Source organism: Carex rostrata, chromosome 2, assembly GCF_964058835.1.
Source record: "Carex rostrata chromosome 2, lpCarRost1.2, whole genome shotgun sequence".
In the NCBI taxonomy this organism is placed as follows: domain Eukaryota; kingdom Viridiplantae; phylum Streptophyta; class Magnoliopsida; order Poales; family Cyperaceae; genus Carex; species Carex rostrata.
Genome location: NC_135919.1, coordinates 12131541 through 12149463, shown reverse-complemented (window position 1 = coordinate 12149463; position 17923 = coordinate 12131541). Strand labels below are relative to the sequence as shown.

The following is a 17923-nucleotide window of genomic DNA, read 5'->3' as shown; positions in this document are numbered from 1 at the left end:
TGTTTTTAAAATTATTTACCTGTAAATAAATAAAAACAATAAGTGTCTTTAATAAAAAAAAACAAATATTAAACAATAATTGTCTTTAAAATTATTTAGCTGTACACAAATAGAAATAAAAACACACAGGGAGTATGTGTATTTTATGGACACAAATTTAATCATTTTTGTTTAATTATAATGATAGAAGTTTATTGAATGTTTCCTCTGTGTGTATATTTATCTTGGTCCTTCTAGTAGACATCGTATCGATACTCGAATCAAAACATAATAAAAAATAGAACAAAATGATTCCATAAACAATAGAAAGGAACATACCAATTCTTTTTTCATAAGCCTCCTCTATTTATTTTTAGAAAAATGAAAAATATTGTGGAACGCGAATAATTCACTAAGTAAACCTTTAAAAAGATTATGTGGTACAATTGAATCCAATAAGCCCTTTTCCAATAAGTACTCATCTTCATGTACACCCTCGGGTACTTCGATCCCCATAACTTCTTCAATCACTCTTTTACCTGCAAATGCAATGGTTGCATCTGGTTCACCAATAATTATACCGTCAAGCATTCCAAAACTGACACCACTTGTTGTAGATGATGTCAGAAGTGACACTAAAAATAAGTTTTCATGGAATTGAAAATTCTATAAAGTCGAAGATATTTTACCCATCTGCATTAAGCTGAAACTTCCTTCTTGAGATTTTCCTTGGAAGGTATCGGGAAGAGATTAAAATGGAATAATATAGATTCATAGGTTCTCTATTGATTCTATCCCTATGTACAGTTGAGAATGCAATGAATTAAATTGGACCGAAAACTGAATTAATCAGAATCAGAACAGTCACCGCTATGAGGAATATGCAGCCGAGAAGGCACTAAATCAAACCGAACTAAAAACTAAATCAATCGGATTGTAACAATCACCTTTCAAAACAAGAGACGTCAATGTGGAAGTCATCATCACCGGCAACAATTATTAAAAACACATACCTTATTCATATAATAACTATAGTTAGATATTACGGGGTGGAATGAATTCACACCACCGTTAGTTGAACTCAAAAAATAGAAGACGGATCAAAGAGCAATGGTCAGATCCACTAGACGAAAGCACTTGCTTGGATATAGAACAGAGCAAAGAGCAGTGGTCAGATCCACTAAACAGAAGCAGCAAAAACAATAGTTAGATTTATTAGGTAGAAGCGCCTTCTTGAACGGAGAGGAGAGAAAAAAAAGAGAGAGGATTGAGTGGGATTCAGATGGAAGTGCTGACGGAATCGCGTTTAGTTTCGCCGACTCTTAAATCGGCATATGATTTTTGAATTTTTAAAATTAGTATGAAATAGTATTTTATACAGTTTACAACAACTAATCACTCCGAGCAAGTCGTCAAGTGAAAAAGAAATCAAAATCATCCCAAATTAACTTCAAATGAAAGAAATTTGGAACAGCATGCCACCTCAAATCAAACAAATTATGAATCTTCTTTTTTCTGGAATGAGAAACTTATGTTTTGAATTTTTAAAATTAGTATGAAATAGTATTTTATACAGTTTACAACAACTAATCACTCCGAGCAAGTTGCCAAGTGAAAAACAAATCAAAATCATCCCAAATTAACTTCAAATAAAAGAAATTCGGAACAGCATGCCGCCTCAAATCAAACAAATTATGAATCTTCTTTTTTCTGGAATGAGAAACTTATGTTTTGAATTTTGATACTCTTTTTATTTTTCTTTTTTCTTTATTTTATTGACAATTGCTTTTTCTTTTGTAATTATTTTTCTTTATTTTTCAACTAATATATTGTTACCTGAAAATTATCATCCAACCTATATATAATAATAATCAATAGAGAAAGTTAAACATGCTGATTTCATCACCAAATCTTTCTGATTTCATCACCAAATCATTATCATATAATCACTAATATATTTGATTATCTCATTTTTTTGTTTGTAATTCATCATTTCATTCTTATGAAAACAACAGCAATGATTTGAAATCAACGAATAAGGTCATCCACTATCAGAAAATATATCCTTTAAAACACAAATCATGCAGTACCTAACAGATCTCAATGATTTGAACTCAACAAATCCCCCGCATTCATTTATATACATTATTAGTTTACCATATAAATATGCTGAGCAACCACCAAGAGACAATAGATACTCCTCCAGAGCTAATATAATAACACCACCGCCTCTGATACGAGAAAAATAAGCGCACGGACAGCAAAGCATCATAAAGTACATACAGGACAAGCCATCAAAAAATTAGTTGAGAGATGGTCTCCAATAATAAAATACCCAATAATTTTTTTTAAAATAATATTAATATTTTATTGGGAAAATTTCATGCATGCCCCTGAAAATCTCAAAATTACATCTTCCATCCTAAAATTTATAATATCATATTTACCCCTCTAAATTTTCTATTAAAACTAATTTAAATTTATGAAGTTATCATTTTATCCTTTATTAAGAAAGTAAAAATATGTAGTTTGGAAGAAAAATGTTCAGCTTTCTAATTTGTAGGTTTTCAAGCTTTTAGAGGGGTATAAATGATATTTCCTGTATTATAGACTTATAGTACATGACCCACATGCCCACACGGGCCCACATAGTAAACTTACAAAGCCCAACTGAGTTGTCATCTGTGTTGGTGTCAGACTGAGAGGCCCTAATTTAATCAGCCATAGGCCCAAACCGTGTGAACCGTTAGATTAAGTGGGACCCAGATATAAGGAGCAGATCAGTCCAAGTTGTGAGCTGTATAGGTCGGTGCCTTGGCCTTGCACCAAGTTGCCAGGAAACTTCCTCTCGCTTGGCATCCGTTCCCTCATCACGTGCGCCGCACGCGTACCCAGAATTATTTTCTTCAACATCTTCTCATCAAATCTGGTAAAATATATGAAAATAAAAAAAATTAGAAGTGTTATAAAATAAATATAAACAAGCATAAGAAGAATAAACAAAATAGAGAGGAAAAATATGGCAATCTCTTTATTCATATATTTCTCATATGTGTCTACAATACAAGATTACAATGCCTCTATTTATAGGCTACAAATTGTAAATGAAAACCAAACAAATAATAAATGGAGAAATGAATTCCAATAGTAGTGGCCATCAATTCCAATTGTAGTGCATGGAGTAGTGGGGATAGTGGAGAATGAATATTGGGAGTTATGGACATCCACATTAATATTTTATTCATAACACTCCCCCTTGGATGTCTATTACATAAGAATATGCCTCATTAAAACCTTACTAGGAAAAACCCTATGGGATAAAAACATAGTGAAGGAAAAAGAGTACAATATTCTTCTAAATACGCAACTACAGCCTTACCAGGAAAACCCAGTGGAAAAAACCATGGTTAAGGAAAATATAGTGCATATTAACTCCCCCTCATGACAGCATCAATCAAGATCTTTAAGTCGGCGAACTCCAATATTACTAACTAGCTTTTTGAATATTGCTATAGGGAGTGCCTTAGTGAATAAATCTGCTGGATTTTTCACTTGAATGGATTTGCTGAACATTAATAACATTATTCTTTTGGAAATCATATGTGAAAAAAATTTTTGGTGAAATATGTTTTGTTATATCTCCTTTAATGTATCATTTCTTTCATTGAGCAATACATATAATATTATATTCATATATGATATTCAGGATCATTTCTCTAAAAGACAATCTACATGTCTGACAAGTGTGTTAAATCACAGATCTTAACCAAACACATACTTGACTTGTTTTTGTGTATTGCTAAATTTTCTCATAGGTAGTGAAATATATGTTTAATTATATGTCAATATCTTCGCGTGAGAGAAGAACCATATCTTGTTAATAAATTTACTATAAATAATATATCATGTATTGTATGCTCATCAAGATAAGTGCTCATATTGCACTAAGATATGGTACTTCAGGACCAAATAGTTCTTCATCATTTTCTCGAGGTTTAAATAATATTTATTTACATCTAATGATCTTACAACCATCGGATTGCTTAATGAATGTTATTTATCCATATAAAATTATTTCCGCACTCTTGCAATATAATTTTCTTGATGCATAAAAATATCATTTTTAAATGTTCAATTTGCAATCCAATGCAAAACTTTGTTCTTCCGAGATCTTTCATCTTAAATTCTTCCTTTAAATTTTATTCTTTTGGAAGCTCTTCAGGAGTTCCAATAATACTTAGATCGTCAACATAAACTGCAATAAAATTATTTCTATATCTTTTCATGAAAATACATGGATAGGTCATATCATTCTTTTATCCATGTTTCAATAAATATTCACTTAAACGATTATAGCATATGCGTCCATATTGCTTTAATCGATATAAAAATTTATTCAATTTAACTGAATAATGTTCTCGAGAACCTAAATTACATGCTTCAGGCATCTTAAATCTTTCAGAGATTTTCATATAAATATCATTATCAAGCGAGCCATAGGCTGTAACAATATCCATTAGGTGCAGATTAAGTCCTTCATGGACTGCCAGACTAATTATATATCAAAAATTTGTTGCATCCACCACATATGAGTATATCTCAAAATTTCACCTTTCTCATTTTATTTTCTCATAAATATTCATTTATATCATACTGGTTTTATACCTTGAGATACAAAGACTACAGGTCCAAAAACTTCTCATTTTTCAAGAGAGTTTACCTCTACCTCAATTGCACCTTTCTATTTTGGCCAATCATTCTTTTGTCGACATTCTTTAATAGACTTCTAGTGATGATCCTCAATATTTATTATGTTTAGCGCTATATTATATACAAAAATATTATTGATATCAATTTCATCTCGGTTCCATCTTATTTCATTCATGATATAATTTATCGAGATCTCTTTATTTTCATGAATTTCAGATACCTGAGTTTCTGCTGGAACTCCAATATTACTTATAATTTTATTCTCTTCTGGAGTTTTATCTGAAATTATCATATCCTCGACTTGACCATTTTCATTCTTTGCTCCTTTTCTTTTTCGAGGATTTTTATATTTTTAATCTTTGGAACCGATTGCTTTTCCACGCTTCATGCGTGTTATAATTAGTCTGTCCAACAGGGACACCGACTTTAATTGGAGCATTAGCAGCTGGTACATGTGATTTGGTCACGTTCTTTGAGTTTGTGAATGTGTCTGGCAATTGATTCACTAACCTTTGCAAATGAATTATCTTTTGAACATTTAGTTCACATTCTTTAGTACGAGGATCAAAATAAGACAATGATAATTCATACTAATATATTTTTTTTTCCAGCTGATAGTTTTCTCCCCCTAAGATTGGAAATTTTTATTCATCAAAATCACAACCGGCAAAATTAGCCATTAATTAATCTCCCATCAATGGTTCTAGATAGTCTATTATATATGGAGATTCAAATTCAATATAAATTCCCAACTTTCTTTGATATTCCATTTTAGTGCATTGTGGTGGAGCAATTATAACATATACCGCACATTCAAAAATTCTTATATGGGAAATATTAGGTATGTGACCAAAAACCAATTATAAGGGAAAGCTTTATAATAACTAGTTGGCATGATGCGAATTAATTTTGTTGTATGTAAAATATCATATCTTCTTTTTATATACGAACATCTACAGGATGTTCAACATTAATTTCGATATTGTCTAGACGTATTTTCATAATTGAATAATCATAAAATTATGCTCTTTAATCAAATCTATTGAGCAAGTAATTTCGCAAACGCCATGTTGCGATTTGATAATAAACATACATGTGACCATCTTGTTGATGCATCAATTAAAATCATAATATTTTCAAATGGTTCACATGTTGGATATAATGTTCCACAAATATCATATTGTATACGTTCTAGAAATAAAACCAACACAAAAAAATTTCATCAGATTAAAGAATCTTCTAGTTCTTTGATGAATGTTCATAATTATCTATTATTTTTCGCATCGCTATTGATCCGGAATGGTCCAACCGGTCATGCCAAACTATAAACATATTATTGTATGTAAACTTCTGATTTACAATAATATGTATTTCAATTGCACTAATATATATGTAGTACAAGTCGGAGAAAAAACATATGCAATTTATTTTCAATATGCATTGTTTTTCATATATTCAATATTTTTCATTAGTTGTCTCAATATAATATCCATTTCGACGGATATTCTTAAAACTTCATAAATTTCTTTGAGACTTAGAATAACATAATGTATCATCAATATAAATTGTGTTCCTCCATATCACAACAATGTAGCTCTTCCGGAGCCTTCAATATTTTTTTTTTTACTACCGGCAATAGTGTCAACATTGGCTCCTTGCATTACTAAATAAGAGAAATATATTTGATGATGGTATGAGTTGTTGCACTGTCGGCGAGACATATATCTTCATTATTTATATCATTGTTGATAAAAGAAATATCAAATATTCATTCTTCAACGAAAAAAATAAATAAATAACTCTCCATCAATATAGTTACACTTGTATAAAAAAATGTAATAAATATCACTTCAACAAGATTAATTTATTTTAAACATTTTACTTCTATTTTTTTTTTTTTAGTTGTGTTTGATATATGTCAACAATATATTTTGGATACGACAAGTACATCGGTGTACGACATGTACGTGACTTTACCATCATCATGAATTCTCTTGTTCGCTATTCTGTCACTTTTTTCATTCTTTTTATTCATTATTTTTCCACTTCTAGTGGTAATTCCTTTTGTTCATTTATTTTTTCCACTTCTAGTGAAATGATGCGTCTTTTTTTCATTACCACGTTCATATCTAATAGTTTGTCTATCATATTATTTTCCACTTCTGGTGAAATTATTATTTTGTTCAACCATAACAAGACAAGAAATATACTCAAAATATTTCTAGAAATCTTCCTCTGGAAGATTAAATTAAAAAAAAAAATGAACATTACATTAATTCTATATAAATTTTCTTCAGAAAAATTTCTTAAAATTTTTTTCAGAAAAATTTCTTAAAATTTTCTTAATATTTGTTGAAATCTTCTTCGGGAAGATCAAAATCATAGCATTGTTCTTAGAATCTTCTTCCAGAAGATTGAATTATTGAAAAATATATATATTGCACAAAAGACAAAAAAAAATAATACGGAATGAAAATTTCTTTTTCTCCGAATGCTTCGTTTTAACTCATTGTTTTTAATACGAATCATCCATTTTTTTTTTATTATGTAGTTAACTAATGCGAATCAACTTATTCAAGAGAGCGAAAACAAAACAAATCAAAAGGAATATTTTCAAGAACCATTACAACAACGTTTAATCATAGAGCTAGTTATGTTGCTAAATATAAAATTGCATATTATGAAAACAAAATTTCACATTATAAATTTATGATTAGCATGTGGCTTCAATAATTTAATCTTATAATTGAACTTCAAGTCAATTGATAAAATTGATGAAATAGCTTCGGGCCAATTTCATAATTTATATTCATATGGCTTCGGGCCATTAATTAACATAACAATATAATCAGATGGATTCGGACCATTTTATTAACATACTGTAATGTAAAAGATAATATATAAACTTCCTGTAAATAATTTTCTTATCAATGAAAAAACGTAAAATGCATTTTACCCTAAAAAAAAGATAATATATAAACTTGAAATATTTTTTGAATCTTCTTCGGGAAGATTACATCAAAAAATTTCACATCATTTAAACCTTATTGAAATCTTCTTCAAGAAGATATATTGAAATCTTCTCATATTAATTTTTATGAACAACATAAATTTTCTTCAGGAAGATTACTTGAATTTTTTTTTTTTTTTTTTTTTGCATATCATATAAAATTTCTTAAAATCTTCTTCAAGAAGACCTTAATATCTTTTGAAATTTTCTTCAAGAAAAATTAAATTATTGAGATATGAACATCATGTTAAATTTGTGCATCACATAATTTTTCTTTAAATCTTCTTCAGGAAGATTTTCTTAATATATTTTAAAATCTTCTTCAAGAAGATTCAATTATTGAGGCAAAAAAAAATATGAACCACTATATAATATTTGTACATCATATAAATCTTCTTCAAGAAGATTTTTCTTTTAAATCTTCTTCAAGAAGATTTTTCTTTTAAATCTTCTTCAGGAAGATTAAATTAAAAAATGCACTTCATGTAAAATTCTATGAATCATACTAAACATCTCAAAATAAATATAAATAAATTGATAACTTATTTCATTTAGCAATTACTAGGAAGTATTATTTATATAAATAAAATTGAAATAAAAGTTATTAAAATTACCTCGAATCTTCAACTAGTAGAACTCTCGTGCTGATAACGTGTTATAAAATAAATATAAACAAGCATAAGAAGAATAAACAAAATAGAGAGGAAAAATATGGCAATCTCTTTATTCATATATTTCTCATATGTGTATACAATACAAGATTACAATGCCTCTATTTATAGGCTACAAATTGTAAATGAAAACCAAACAAATAATAAATGGAGAAATGAATTCCAATAGTAGTGGCCATCAATTCCAATTGTAGTGCATGGAGTAGTGGGGATAGTGGAGAATGAATATTGGGAGTTATGGACATCCACATTAATATTTTATTCATAACAAGAAGTGATTTATAACTTAAGGTTTAAATTAATTATAAAAATTGTCAGGTCCTCGTATCTTTTTCATTTTTCAATATAATAAATCGGAACTTGCCCGCTATTTTTATTGCAAAAGAAAAACAAAAAACAAATTTACAACGCTGATTTTAGTTTCATTGATATATGAGAAGGGTTCTAATACCTTAATATTTTGTTTTTTCGGTGTGTCTATATTTTTAAAATTTTAATAACTTAAAACTTAAAATTTTAATACTAAAGTAAAAGTGATAAATTTGATTTGTATCATTTGCTCTATACACGTATAAAAGATGACAATATTTTAAGTTTGTTTTGATTGGTATCAATATTTACAAAAATACATCAATGTAAATAATTTATGGACATTGATTTTTCTATTTTATGTACACATAGAGAAAATTATATAGATAAAATATAACGGTTTTATTTTAACATATAAATTTAAAAAAATATTATAATAAAATAAAAAATAAAAACATAATCGAGACACATAAAATTTAGACATTGTAAACCCTCCTCTTGATAAATTAATTAAATATTTAGAGTAGAACTAGGGTGCTCTTAAGTTCACCAAGCCTTTTGGTGAACTCAAGTCTAAAACCTGTCAAATTGGCTTTAAATGACGAATTTGAACCGTTAAAATCCGCCTATCTTACAAGTGATCTGTCTACATATTAAAATTTTAAACATTCGAATTAATTTAGTATAAAGTCAAGCGGTCACTTTATACTAATTTTGACCAATTGACTTTATATTAAATTAATTCGAATGTTTAAAATTTTCACATGTAGACGCATCACTCGTAAGGTAGGCGGGTTTCAACGGTTAGGATTCTTAATTTAAAGCTGATTTGATGGGTTTTAGACTTGAGTTCACCAAAAAGCTTAGTGAACTTAAAAACACCCTAGTTCTACTCAAATATTTATGTTTCTAATTTTCATATTAAAGCTCAAATTGTATAAATTTAAGAATAGATGAAAATCAATAGTTCAACATCATTGTTTGAAACCTAACTACTGAAGTTTGAAGTTAAACTCATAAATTACTTTGATAAATTTAAACTCATATTAATTTTATTTATTTTTAAATTTGATTTAAACATTGTGGGTGTACAACTTGAAATACTTGTGAAAAATATGCATGATTTAATAGTTGTCCAATAAATGAACACGTGTGAAATGACTCTAAGGTGGTAAAAGAAAGGTACAATGTTTGCATAAAAAATAGGATTATCTTTTAAAAATTAAGAAAATAATAAAATAGTTTTAAAAATAGTATAGTTAGCTATCCTACAATATTATTATGTTTAGAAAAATATATAATTTAAATCATTTGTATTTTGACATAAATATAAATATCTGTATGTTAGTCTAATTCCTAATGTATATATTATAACTCGTAAGTTAGTGCCCTTTTTATTTTCATATAAACTTAAAATTCGTGCTCCAGAAATAAAAAGCTTGGTAGACAGGAGTGGTGACCACCCATTTATCCAAAACTAATAGGATGTGTATACTTTATTTTTTAAGTTTGCATCTCCATATGTAGAATATATTCTCTCTTGCTTTTTATTTTTTTACCTATACAAATTGTTTAGAAAAAATATTTCTTAGGTTCAAATGCCTCTATTTTTGGTAACTCCATTATGCCTCCATTTTTAAAAACTTTAATAACTAAAAATTTGAAACTTAAAAATAAAAAAACAAAAAAAACCATTGGATATGTATGTTGTTCGCGCAATAATCTTTTTCGCCTATTTGACTAATTTGCAAAACATACAATTATTGAATTTTACGATTTCTTTTATTTTAGAATTATGTAGGTTCAAGCCGAATTGGAATTGCAGTGTAGAATGCTTGAACCGAAGAAATCATGAAGATATTTATCAAGAATTTAATTTGTAATATTTTAAAGTTGGTAAAGTGTTTTTGATGTTGTTTCAACATGATAAAAACGTTGGTAACGTTTGTAAAACGTTATAACGATTATATCTTAAGAAAACGCTGTGAAACAACTCGATCAAAGTCAAAAACGTTGCTGTAACGTTTTAAAAAGTTATAACGTTTTCTGTAACATTTTAAAATGTTGCTGTAAAGTTTTAAAAAGTTATAACGTTTTTTGTAACGTTTTAAAATGTTGCTGTAACGTTTTAAAAAGTTATAACGTTTTCTATAACGTTTTAGTTAATTTCCAAACTTCAGAAATTCCTGATTTTGATCAAGTTTTTACAATGCAAAACGTTATGTAACGTTTTACAAACGTTGTAACGTTTTACTGAGCTTTCAGACAATTTGAAAACCTAAAGGGAAAAAACGTTGTAACGTTTTAGCTCAATTAGCTCATTTTTTAGCTGACTCTATAAATGGGGGATTGGGCTTTCTTCCCAAACTAACCTAGCCATCCCTAAACTTCAAAATAGGCGATTTTCTGAGAGCTTGGTTTCACCATTGTTGATTGAGCTTAAAACTTCAATATAAACTTCAATATCTCTCAATCAATCTCAAACAACCTCAAACCCACTTCACTAATCTCTAATTAGATTAGGTTAGAGTAATATATTGAGTGTTTCTCTTGTTCTTGAGTAGCTTGTGTGACTTCCCTTGGTTGTAAGGGCTCGTCGGCGCTCATCTCTCGTTGGCGGTGACTTCTCGTTTTGTAAGGGCTCTCGGTTCACAATTGTAATCCTTTCATATTGGGTAATAGAAAGGCGCACCTAGAAAGAGGTTGCGACGCCCCGGAGACGTAGGCCTTTGTTTTGCCGAACTCCGTTATCATCCCGCGTGTCAATTTCTCTAAACTCATCTCTTTTACTTTTAATCGCATTTATTTTCAGTTTTTTTAGCTAATTAGTGGTGCCCCCAAGTATAACAATGTAGAGGTGCTATCGGGTCGGGTCAGATCTGGATACTATTATATTTGGATCCGTATCCTAAAAGTGTTTGGGTCCAAATTTCGATTCATATACTTATTTGTTTCAAATCGGGTTGGGTCCGGATCTGAATACCTATCTACCCGAAGATATTTCAGGTCTAGTCTTTCGGTTCCGGGTAGATAGATATCCATAACTTGTTTGTAGATTATCGGATCTGTTTCGGATACAGGGCGGTTCTGGATCCGAAGCGGGTATATGTCACAACTCCAAAGTATTTGAAAAATCATTTACATTTAAATATAATAATTTTTGAAACATCTCATATCATAAATCATTATAATATAAATTAAAAACTACCGCAAAATAAAAATTATACTATTGATCTTGTTCATAAATAATAAAATATATCATACTACATAACACAATAAAAATAATAACTCTATTGAAGAAGAGATATAGTCTTTAAAAATTAAAATATTGGAGATGACGATTTTCTTTTTTATGGTTCAAAAATTTTATGAATGGAACACTAATAATTTGTAAAAAGGACATATCAATGAGAACAATAAATTTTCATTATTATGCAGAGGATATTAAGACAAATATTGAATGATGTATTCATAGCAATAAATTGTATTTAAATAAATTAATGCGGCTGTTACGGAAAGAATAAATTTGGCATCCATTTGTGTGTATAGACATAGCGAATATGTGACTGCATTATATTTTCTCACATAAGTACTGAGCTCACCACAGCTTATGCAAAAATTAATATGTAAAGTTATATTTTTATATATTAATAGTTATTAATATATGTTTTATCGGGTATTATACGGGTATCGGGACGAGTTTGGTTATAGGTCGGATAATTAAGTGAAACTCATATCCTATCCATTACAGTATCAGTTCCAGTCTGGATCTCGATCGGATATTAAATTATTAATTTTGTAACCGTACCCATAATTTAACTGGTTATATTTTTTTAAACCATACCCTATCCAAATTTAATTGGATCAGGGTCGGATCCAGTTCGGTTCCGGATCGGATTCGGGTAATCGGGTAAAAGTAGCACCTCTATGGATATGTTCTACATCATTTTATCTATTTACATGTGAAATATTATGACATTTCAACTTTGTTTTAGTTGTCATCAAGATATTGTAAAAAAAATGTACTAATGTGGATAATTTTTAGACATTGATTTTTCAACTTATTAATTCACATAAAAATAAAATTAAAATGTAATAATATTTTACGAGTGTATAGAGAAAATAACATATATCACATCTAACAATTTTATTTTGATATTTATAATTTAAATTTTGAATTATTAATGTTTTTAAAAATAAAAATACGATGGAAACACATAAAATCAAGGCATTTGAACTCTCCTCCTTTACTCGTATATAGCAAATCTTCTCTGGGGATTGTGTTCAAGTTCCAATGTAATCTAAAACAAAATATTAAGCTTAAACCGATGGAAGCAAACTCTATTCAGTAATGACGCATTTCTCCAACAAATAAGACAAGAGAGCTTAATTTTTTGGCACGTTTCATCCCCTAACTCAGCGGCTTTGTTGACACCTAGCCGTTGCAACGGAATTCAGTGCCTTGATTTGCTTAATTTAAATCCATTTAGCCGTTAAACAAAAATCCCACCAATTGTCGGCAATATTCCTTATTTCAATATATGCTAATTACCGAGAAAACAATACAAAACCAAGTTAGATAACTTTGGAATGCTGGTGAGATTTGGCACATATGAGTTGGGAATTGTTGTTCTTGCACAGACCCGTCTCATCTCCCTTCGCGAAATTTGATGTACCTTTGCTTTTGCTATGAACAAAATATATCATAAAAAAAAAAAAAAACTTTTGCTATGGAGCAAAATAATATCACCCAACAAAAGTAGCCTCGCTGAAGTGTGCTACTAGAAAAGGACTATCCATCAAAGATAACGTTTTATCATAATGTCATTATATAATTTCAATAATTTCTTATTTACTCTACAGTATAAATATTAGCATTTTAATACATAATGTCGTAATATAAACGAACTGTATCCAAATTTTATTATCTTACGTTCAAATTTTTAAAATTTTAAGTACTTTGAATCATTTCTGGATTTCGAATTTAATAGGGGTGTCAACAAGTATGATATATATCCGTTATGATAACGGAATTTTTTTTTATTCTTACCCGTCTTTTCGAATACAGTGCAGATCAGGTAAATGAATAAAAAAGTACCATTGACATTTCAATTTTTACTTTCGATAAAATATTTTTTCAAAACAAGAAAAAAATAAAAAAATAATAATGAATACAACTAATTTGTATTATGAAAATTTAATAAAATACAAAACTTTATTATATCATGTATCATCTTTATATAAATATATATTTATATATATAATCTTATTTTTAAAAATTATCTTATATGAAAACGGGTTAGGTGACGGAAAAAAAATTGTTATCTTTATCCGTACCTGGTATACTAACAAAAAATAAAATAAAATAATGCCATTGACATCCCTAAGAATTTACACTAAAATACAGTACACTTTTTATGGAAAAAAAGAAAATTGTTACGTGGATTCTTAATTAATTGTCCACCATTGGTACAATTCCAATCTTCTATGTGTCAAGTCAGATAGACTGGATTCCATCTGAGATCTGACTAAAGATTAAAGGAATCCGCATCACCCCAGGTACCTGAGGTGCAAGTGGTGAATTTGGACTATTCATTTCACTTGGCACGAATCTCAAAGAAGGCCCCCTTCGCCTCAACAGCTACCGGATTGAGTTTAGCCTGAATGGAATTAATCTGGGCCGTCCATTTTCATTAATTTCACCTCAGGTACCTGGGGGGATTACGGACTCAGATTAAAGAACAGCAACTATTCGTGAAGCATTCTGTCAGTGACTTGCAACGCAGTTTGTTTACAAAATACGTAACAGAGAATCTGACTCCATCAAATGATGAGCAGGCAACAGTACCGAAACCAGTGAAAAGTGTTTGCAGAGTGTTTGCCTTTACATTGCAGGATGTGCAAACAGGGGACGCACCCAGCCGTAACGCACAGCTTTAGACCCCTTACGCTCCGGCAGCGTTTGTACGGACTGAATGAGCGCTTGAGAGCTGAGACCCACTAGCATGCATGACTATTTACAGAACTAGTCATGATTGGCCCCTTTTCTTTTTGTTTGATAATTTTTTGCTTATAACTCAAGAAAAGTTGGGCGCTTCTTCCTTTTTGTCTCCCTATAATTACCAACCTGTTTAGTGGGTCTTATTGTTGTTATTTCTTTTAGATGACAATTGATGTAGTGTGTAGGTAGAGGTTATCAAATGCTAGCTTTTCCGGAGACAAACCGTGCGTTTAAACCCACAATTTTTGGGCGCTCAAATTGTTACACTAATTCATTATTTAGTTGCATATTTCTTTTTGCACTTTAATCAGTTTCAGTCATAAAATAGGTTAAGAAAGCAATTTAAACACATTGTAATAAAATGATGTATTTCGTACATAAGAAATTAAACACATTGAATTAAAAATATAATTATGTTATTTTACAAGTTTGAATATTTACACTATGATTATGCTACAAAATTATCATTTCTATCCTTCAAACTCGATTTGTTAATGTTTAATTAAGAAGAAGGTTATGAAGGGTTTCCCGAGTCTGTATCCTCTATGGTACCACACTCGGTCCAGTGACTTGAGATTAACTCCCAGCCGAATAATTGAAGACTTTTCCTTTTAAAATAAAACTAATTTTAAATATTTCAACGAAACAAGTACCATTGATTAAAATTGGTGGAGACAGAAATGCATTTGCTTCACTGATCGGTGGAGCCATTCACTGTTGTTTTTTGAAATTTGTGTCATATTTAAACATAGAGGGGCAGCTTCTGAAATTCGTGTCACATCTAAAGAACCGTCTGAATTTAGTAATTTTAGATACAGTAACATAGTAATCCGAATTCCCCATTTCCTACCCCAAATGTATTTGGATCAGACTGTCCCACTTCATTGGTAGAATTAGACGAGCAATAATTATCCAACTAAAGTTTGTCAACTGTATTTATATCTGAAATTTTGCCGTGAAATTAATGTGGGCACAACTTCATAAAAACCCTAAGATCATAACTGACATTTAACAATTTTTTGAGCGGCGAGACCTTAATAACTTATTAATTTTTCATATATCAATAGGAGTCAAAATAGGTGGTAACAGTGTACCGTATTACAGTAATCATTCCGTACTGTCCGGTACTAATAATAATTGCTAAATTCTGCAAATGATTGAGAAAGGCAGCTTCCTGGAAACATCCCAAGTTCATAACCACCTTAACTTACTTCCTTAATCAACATTGCAGAAAACAGTATAAAATTAATTGTTATACGGTCATAGATCCGAACTCTGTATATTCCCTCCTAATTATCTAGCAGGTGGCCACCCTGTAAGAATTAATTACAAAACCCTCCGCCAGTGCAGCAAAGGAATAAAATAGTAACCGGCCTACTACTCTCTATTATAAATATTGATCAGGATTTTCTGTGGCACATAGGAAGATAACTACTATGCAACAAGTCATTAGTCTATAATATGATTTTTTTTATATATATTATGGAGCGTCTAACCAATAAACATGCTTACTTTTTTATTTTTGTATTCCTATTTTATTATTTATGTATTAATGTGGAATTTTATTCTTTATTATACCTTTATCCACAATAGTACTTTACAAAAAAAAATCAGTTATTATTTAAGGTATATTTGTACATAGAATTGAGCATATAATGATATATATATATATATATATTTTTTTTTTTATGTCGAATTTATTTATTATAATATCTTTTATTTATCCGAATCGACTCGTTGCATAACAACAAACACTATGCGCTCCACAGAGAAATTTAAATTTTAAGAACATGATGGAGGGGTGCTCCTTGTTCATCACGAGCTAGATAAGATTTAAAACACAACAAAAACAATATTTTTGAGTTCTATTTTTTCTAAAATCGTTTTTTAATTATTATTAGTTGGGATTCTGAAAGCACCAACTATATAAGCCCCCACCCTTCCATTCTTTGGCATTCCAAACGGAAACAAGAGAAAGAGAAAAGGTGAATAAAAACAGAGAGAGAGAAAGATAGAGAAACAGAGAGAACATGGGAAATAGTCTGAGATGTTGTTTAGCTTGCGTTTTACCTTGTGGAGCACTAGATGTTGTGAGAATTGTACATTTAAATGGTCAAGTAGAAGAGTTCAGTTGCCAAATCACGGCAGCGCAAATCCTCGAAGCAAACCCGAATCATGTCATAACGAAGCCGTGCTCGAATAGCGGTGCAAAGAGGATTGGGATTATGTCACCCGATTCAGAACTCAAGCGGGGGCATATTTATTTCCTCATACCGAATTCATCCATACCAGAGAAAAAGAAGAAGAAGAAGGAATTAAAGAAAAAACACTTCAAACCAACACCTAAAGTGGCGAGTTCCTTGGATGATGATAATTATTTGAGAGAGTTGCTTTCAGAGAAGCGATCAAGTCAACGGCGAAGGAGGAGTAGTGCAAGAGTTGCGGTATGGCGGCCGCAACTCGAAAGTATAGTGGAGGAATCATAATTTGGTTTATAATTTGTGAAGTTTGTTTTAACATGCTGACTGGTTCTGTTAGTGAGGATTAACCCATTTTTTGTTGGTCTTCAATATTTCTTTCTTTGTTTTCATCTTTTTTTTCTCCTCCTGTTGATATTTGAGGGGTTCTTCTCTCTATTTCTCTGTTGTTGTTGCAATTGGTAGAAGGCCAATTTGATGGAGATCTTTCTTGATAATTATGGGAAAGATCAGGGTCAATGTGGGAAGAAGGCAGGGGCTTTGCTTTTGTTGTGTCGTGTTGTTTCAAAAAATTGTACAAAATCATAATGCAATGAAGTATTTTTCTCCACATTATTCTTTTCGTCTCCATTCTGTACATTGTAATTCGTCTGATGATAAAATAAATTAATGTAGATTTTGGAAGGGAGTTGAATTATTAATGTTTAAATTAATACAAGTTGCTTAGAATTTTTAGTGGAGATAACACTATAAAATTCTGAGACATAATTCTTATTGTCAAGCTTCCATCACACGCAAACAGTAATTATGATGCACGAAACGTTACAAGAAGTACGAATCCTTCATGAAATTTGAAATTATACAAAGTCAATGCTCAAAAATCGTGCTGAAAAGAGATGCAGGAGTTTTACAATTGTTGGTTGACATATTTATACAATGCTTTCATCACTTAATTTTTTTGCGTAACTTTTATTTCTGAAAATATATTATAAAAGAATAATATTATTCTATCATGACTTGGCTGTCAACGAATATGGCATTACTT

General features: G+C 30.0%; 1 protein-coding gene across 1 annotated transcript; it reads left to right on the top strand.

The window, feature by feature from the left end:
- Window positions 1-16651: 16651 nt before the first annotated feature.
- LOC144550027 (uncharacterized) lies at window positions 16652-17562 on the top strand. The gene has a single exon (XM_078298515.1). The coding sequence runs from the start codon at window positions 16711-16713 to the stop codon at window positions 17164-17166; it is 456 nt and encodes a 151-aa protein (XP_078154641.1). The 5' UTR covers window positions 16652-16710; the 3' UTR covers window positions 17167-17562.
- The last annotated feature ends 361 nt before the right edge of the window (window positions 17563-17923 follow it).

Coding starts and splice junctions, on each gene's coding strand:
- LOC144550027 (XM_078298515.1), top strand. CDS start 16,711: ATGGGAAATAGTCTGAGATGTTGTTTAGCTTGCGTTTTACCTTGTGGA.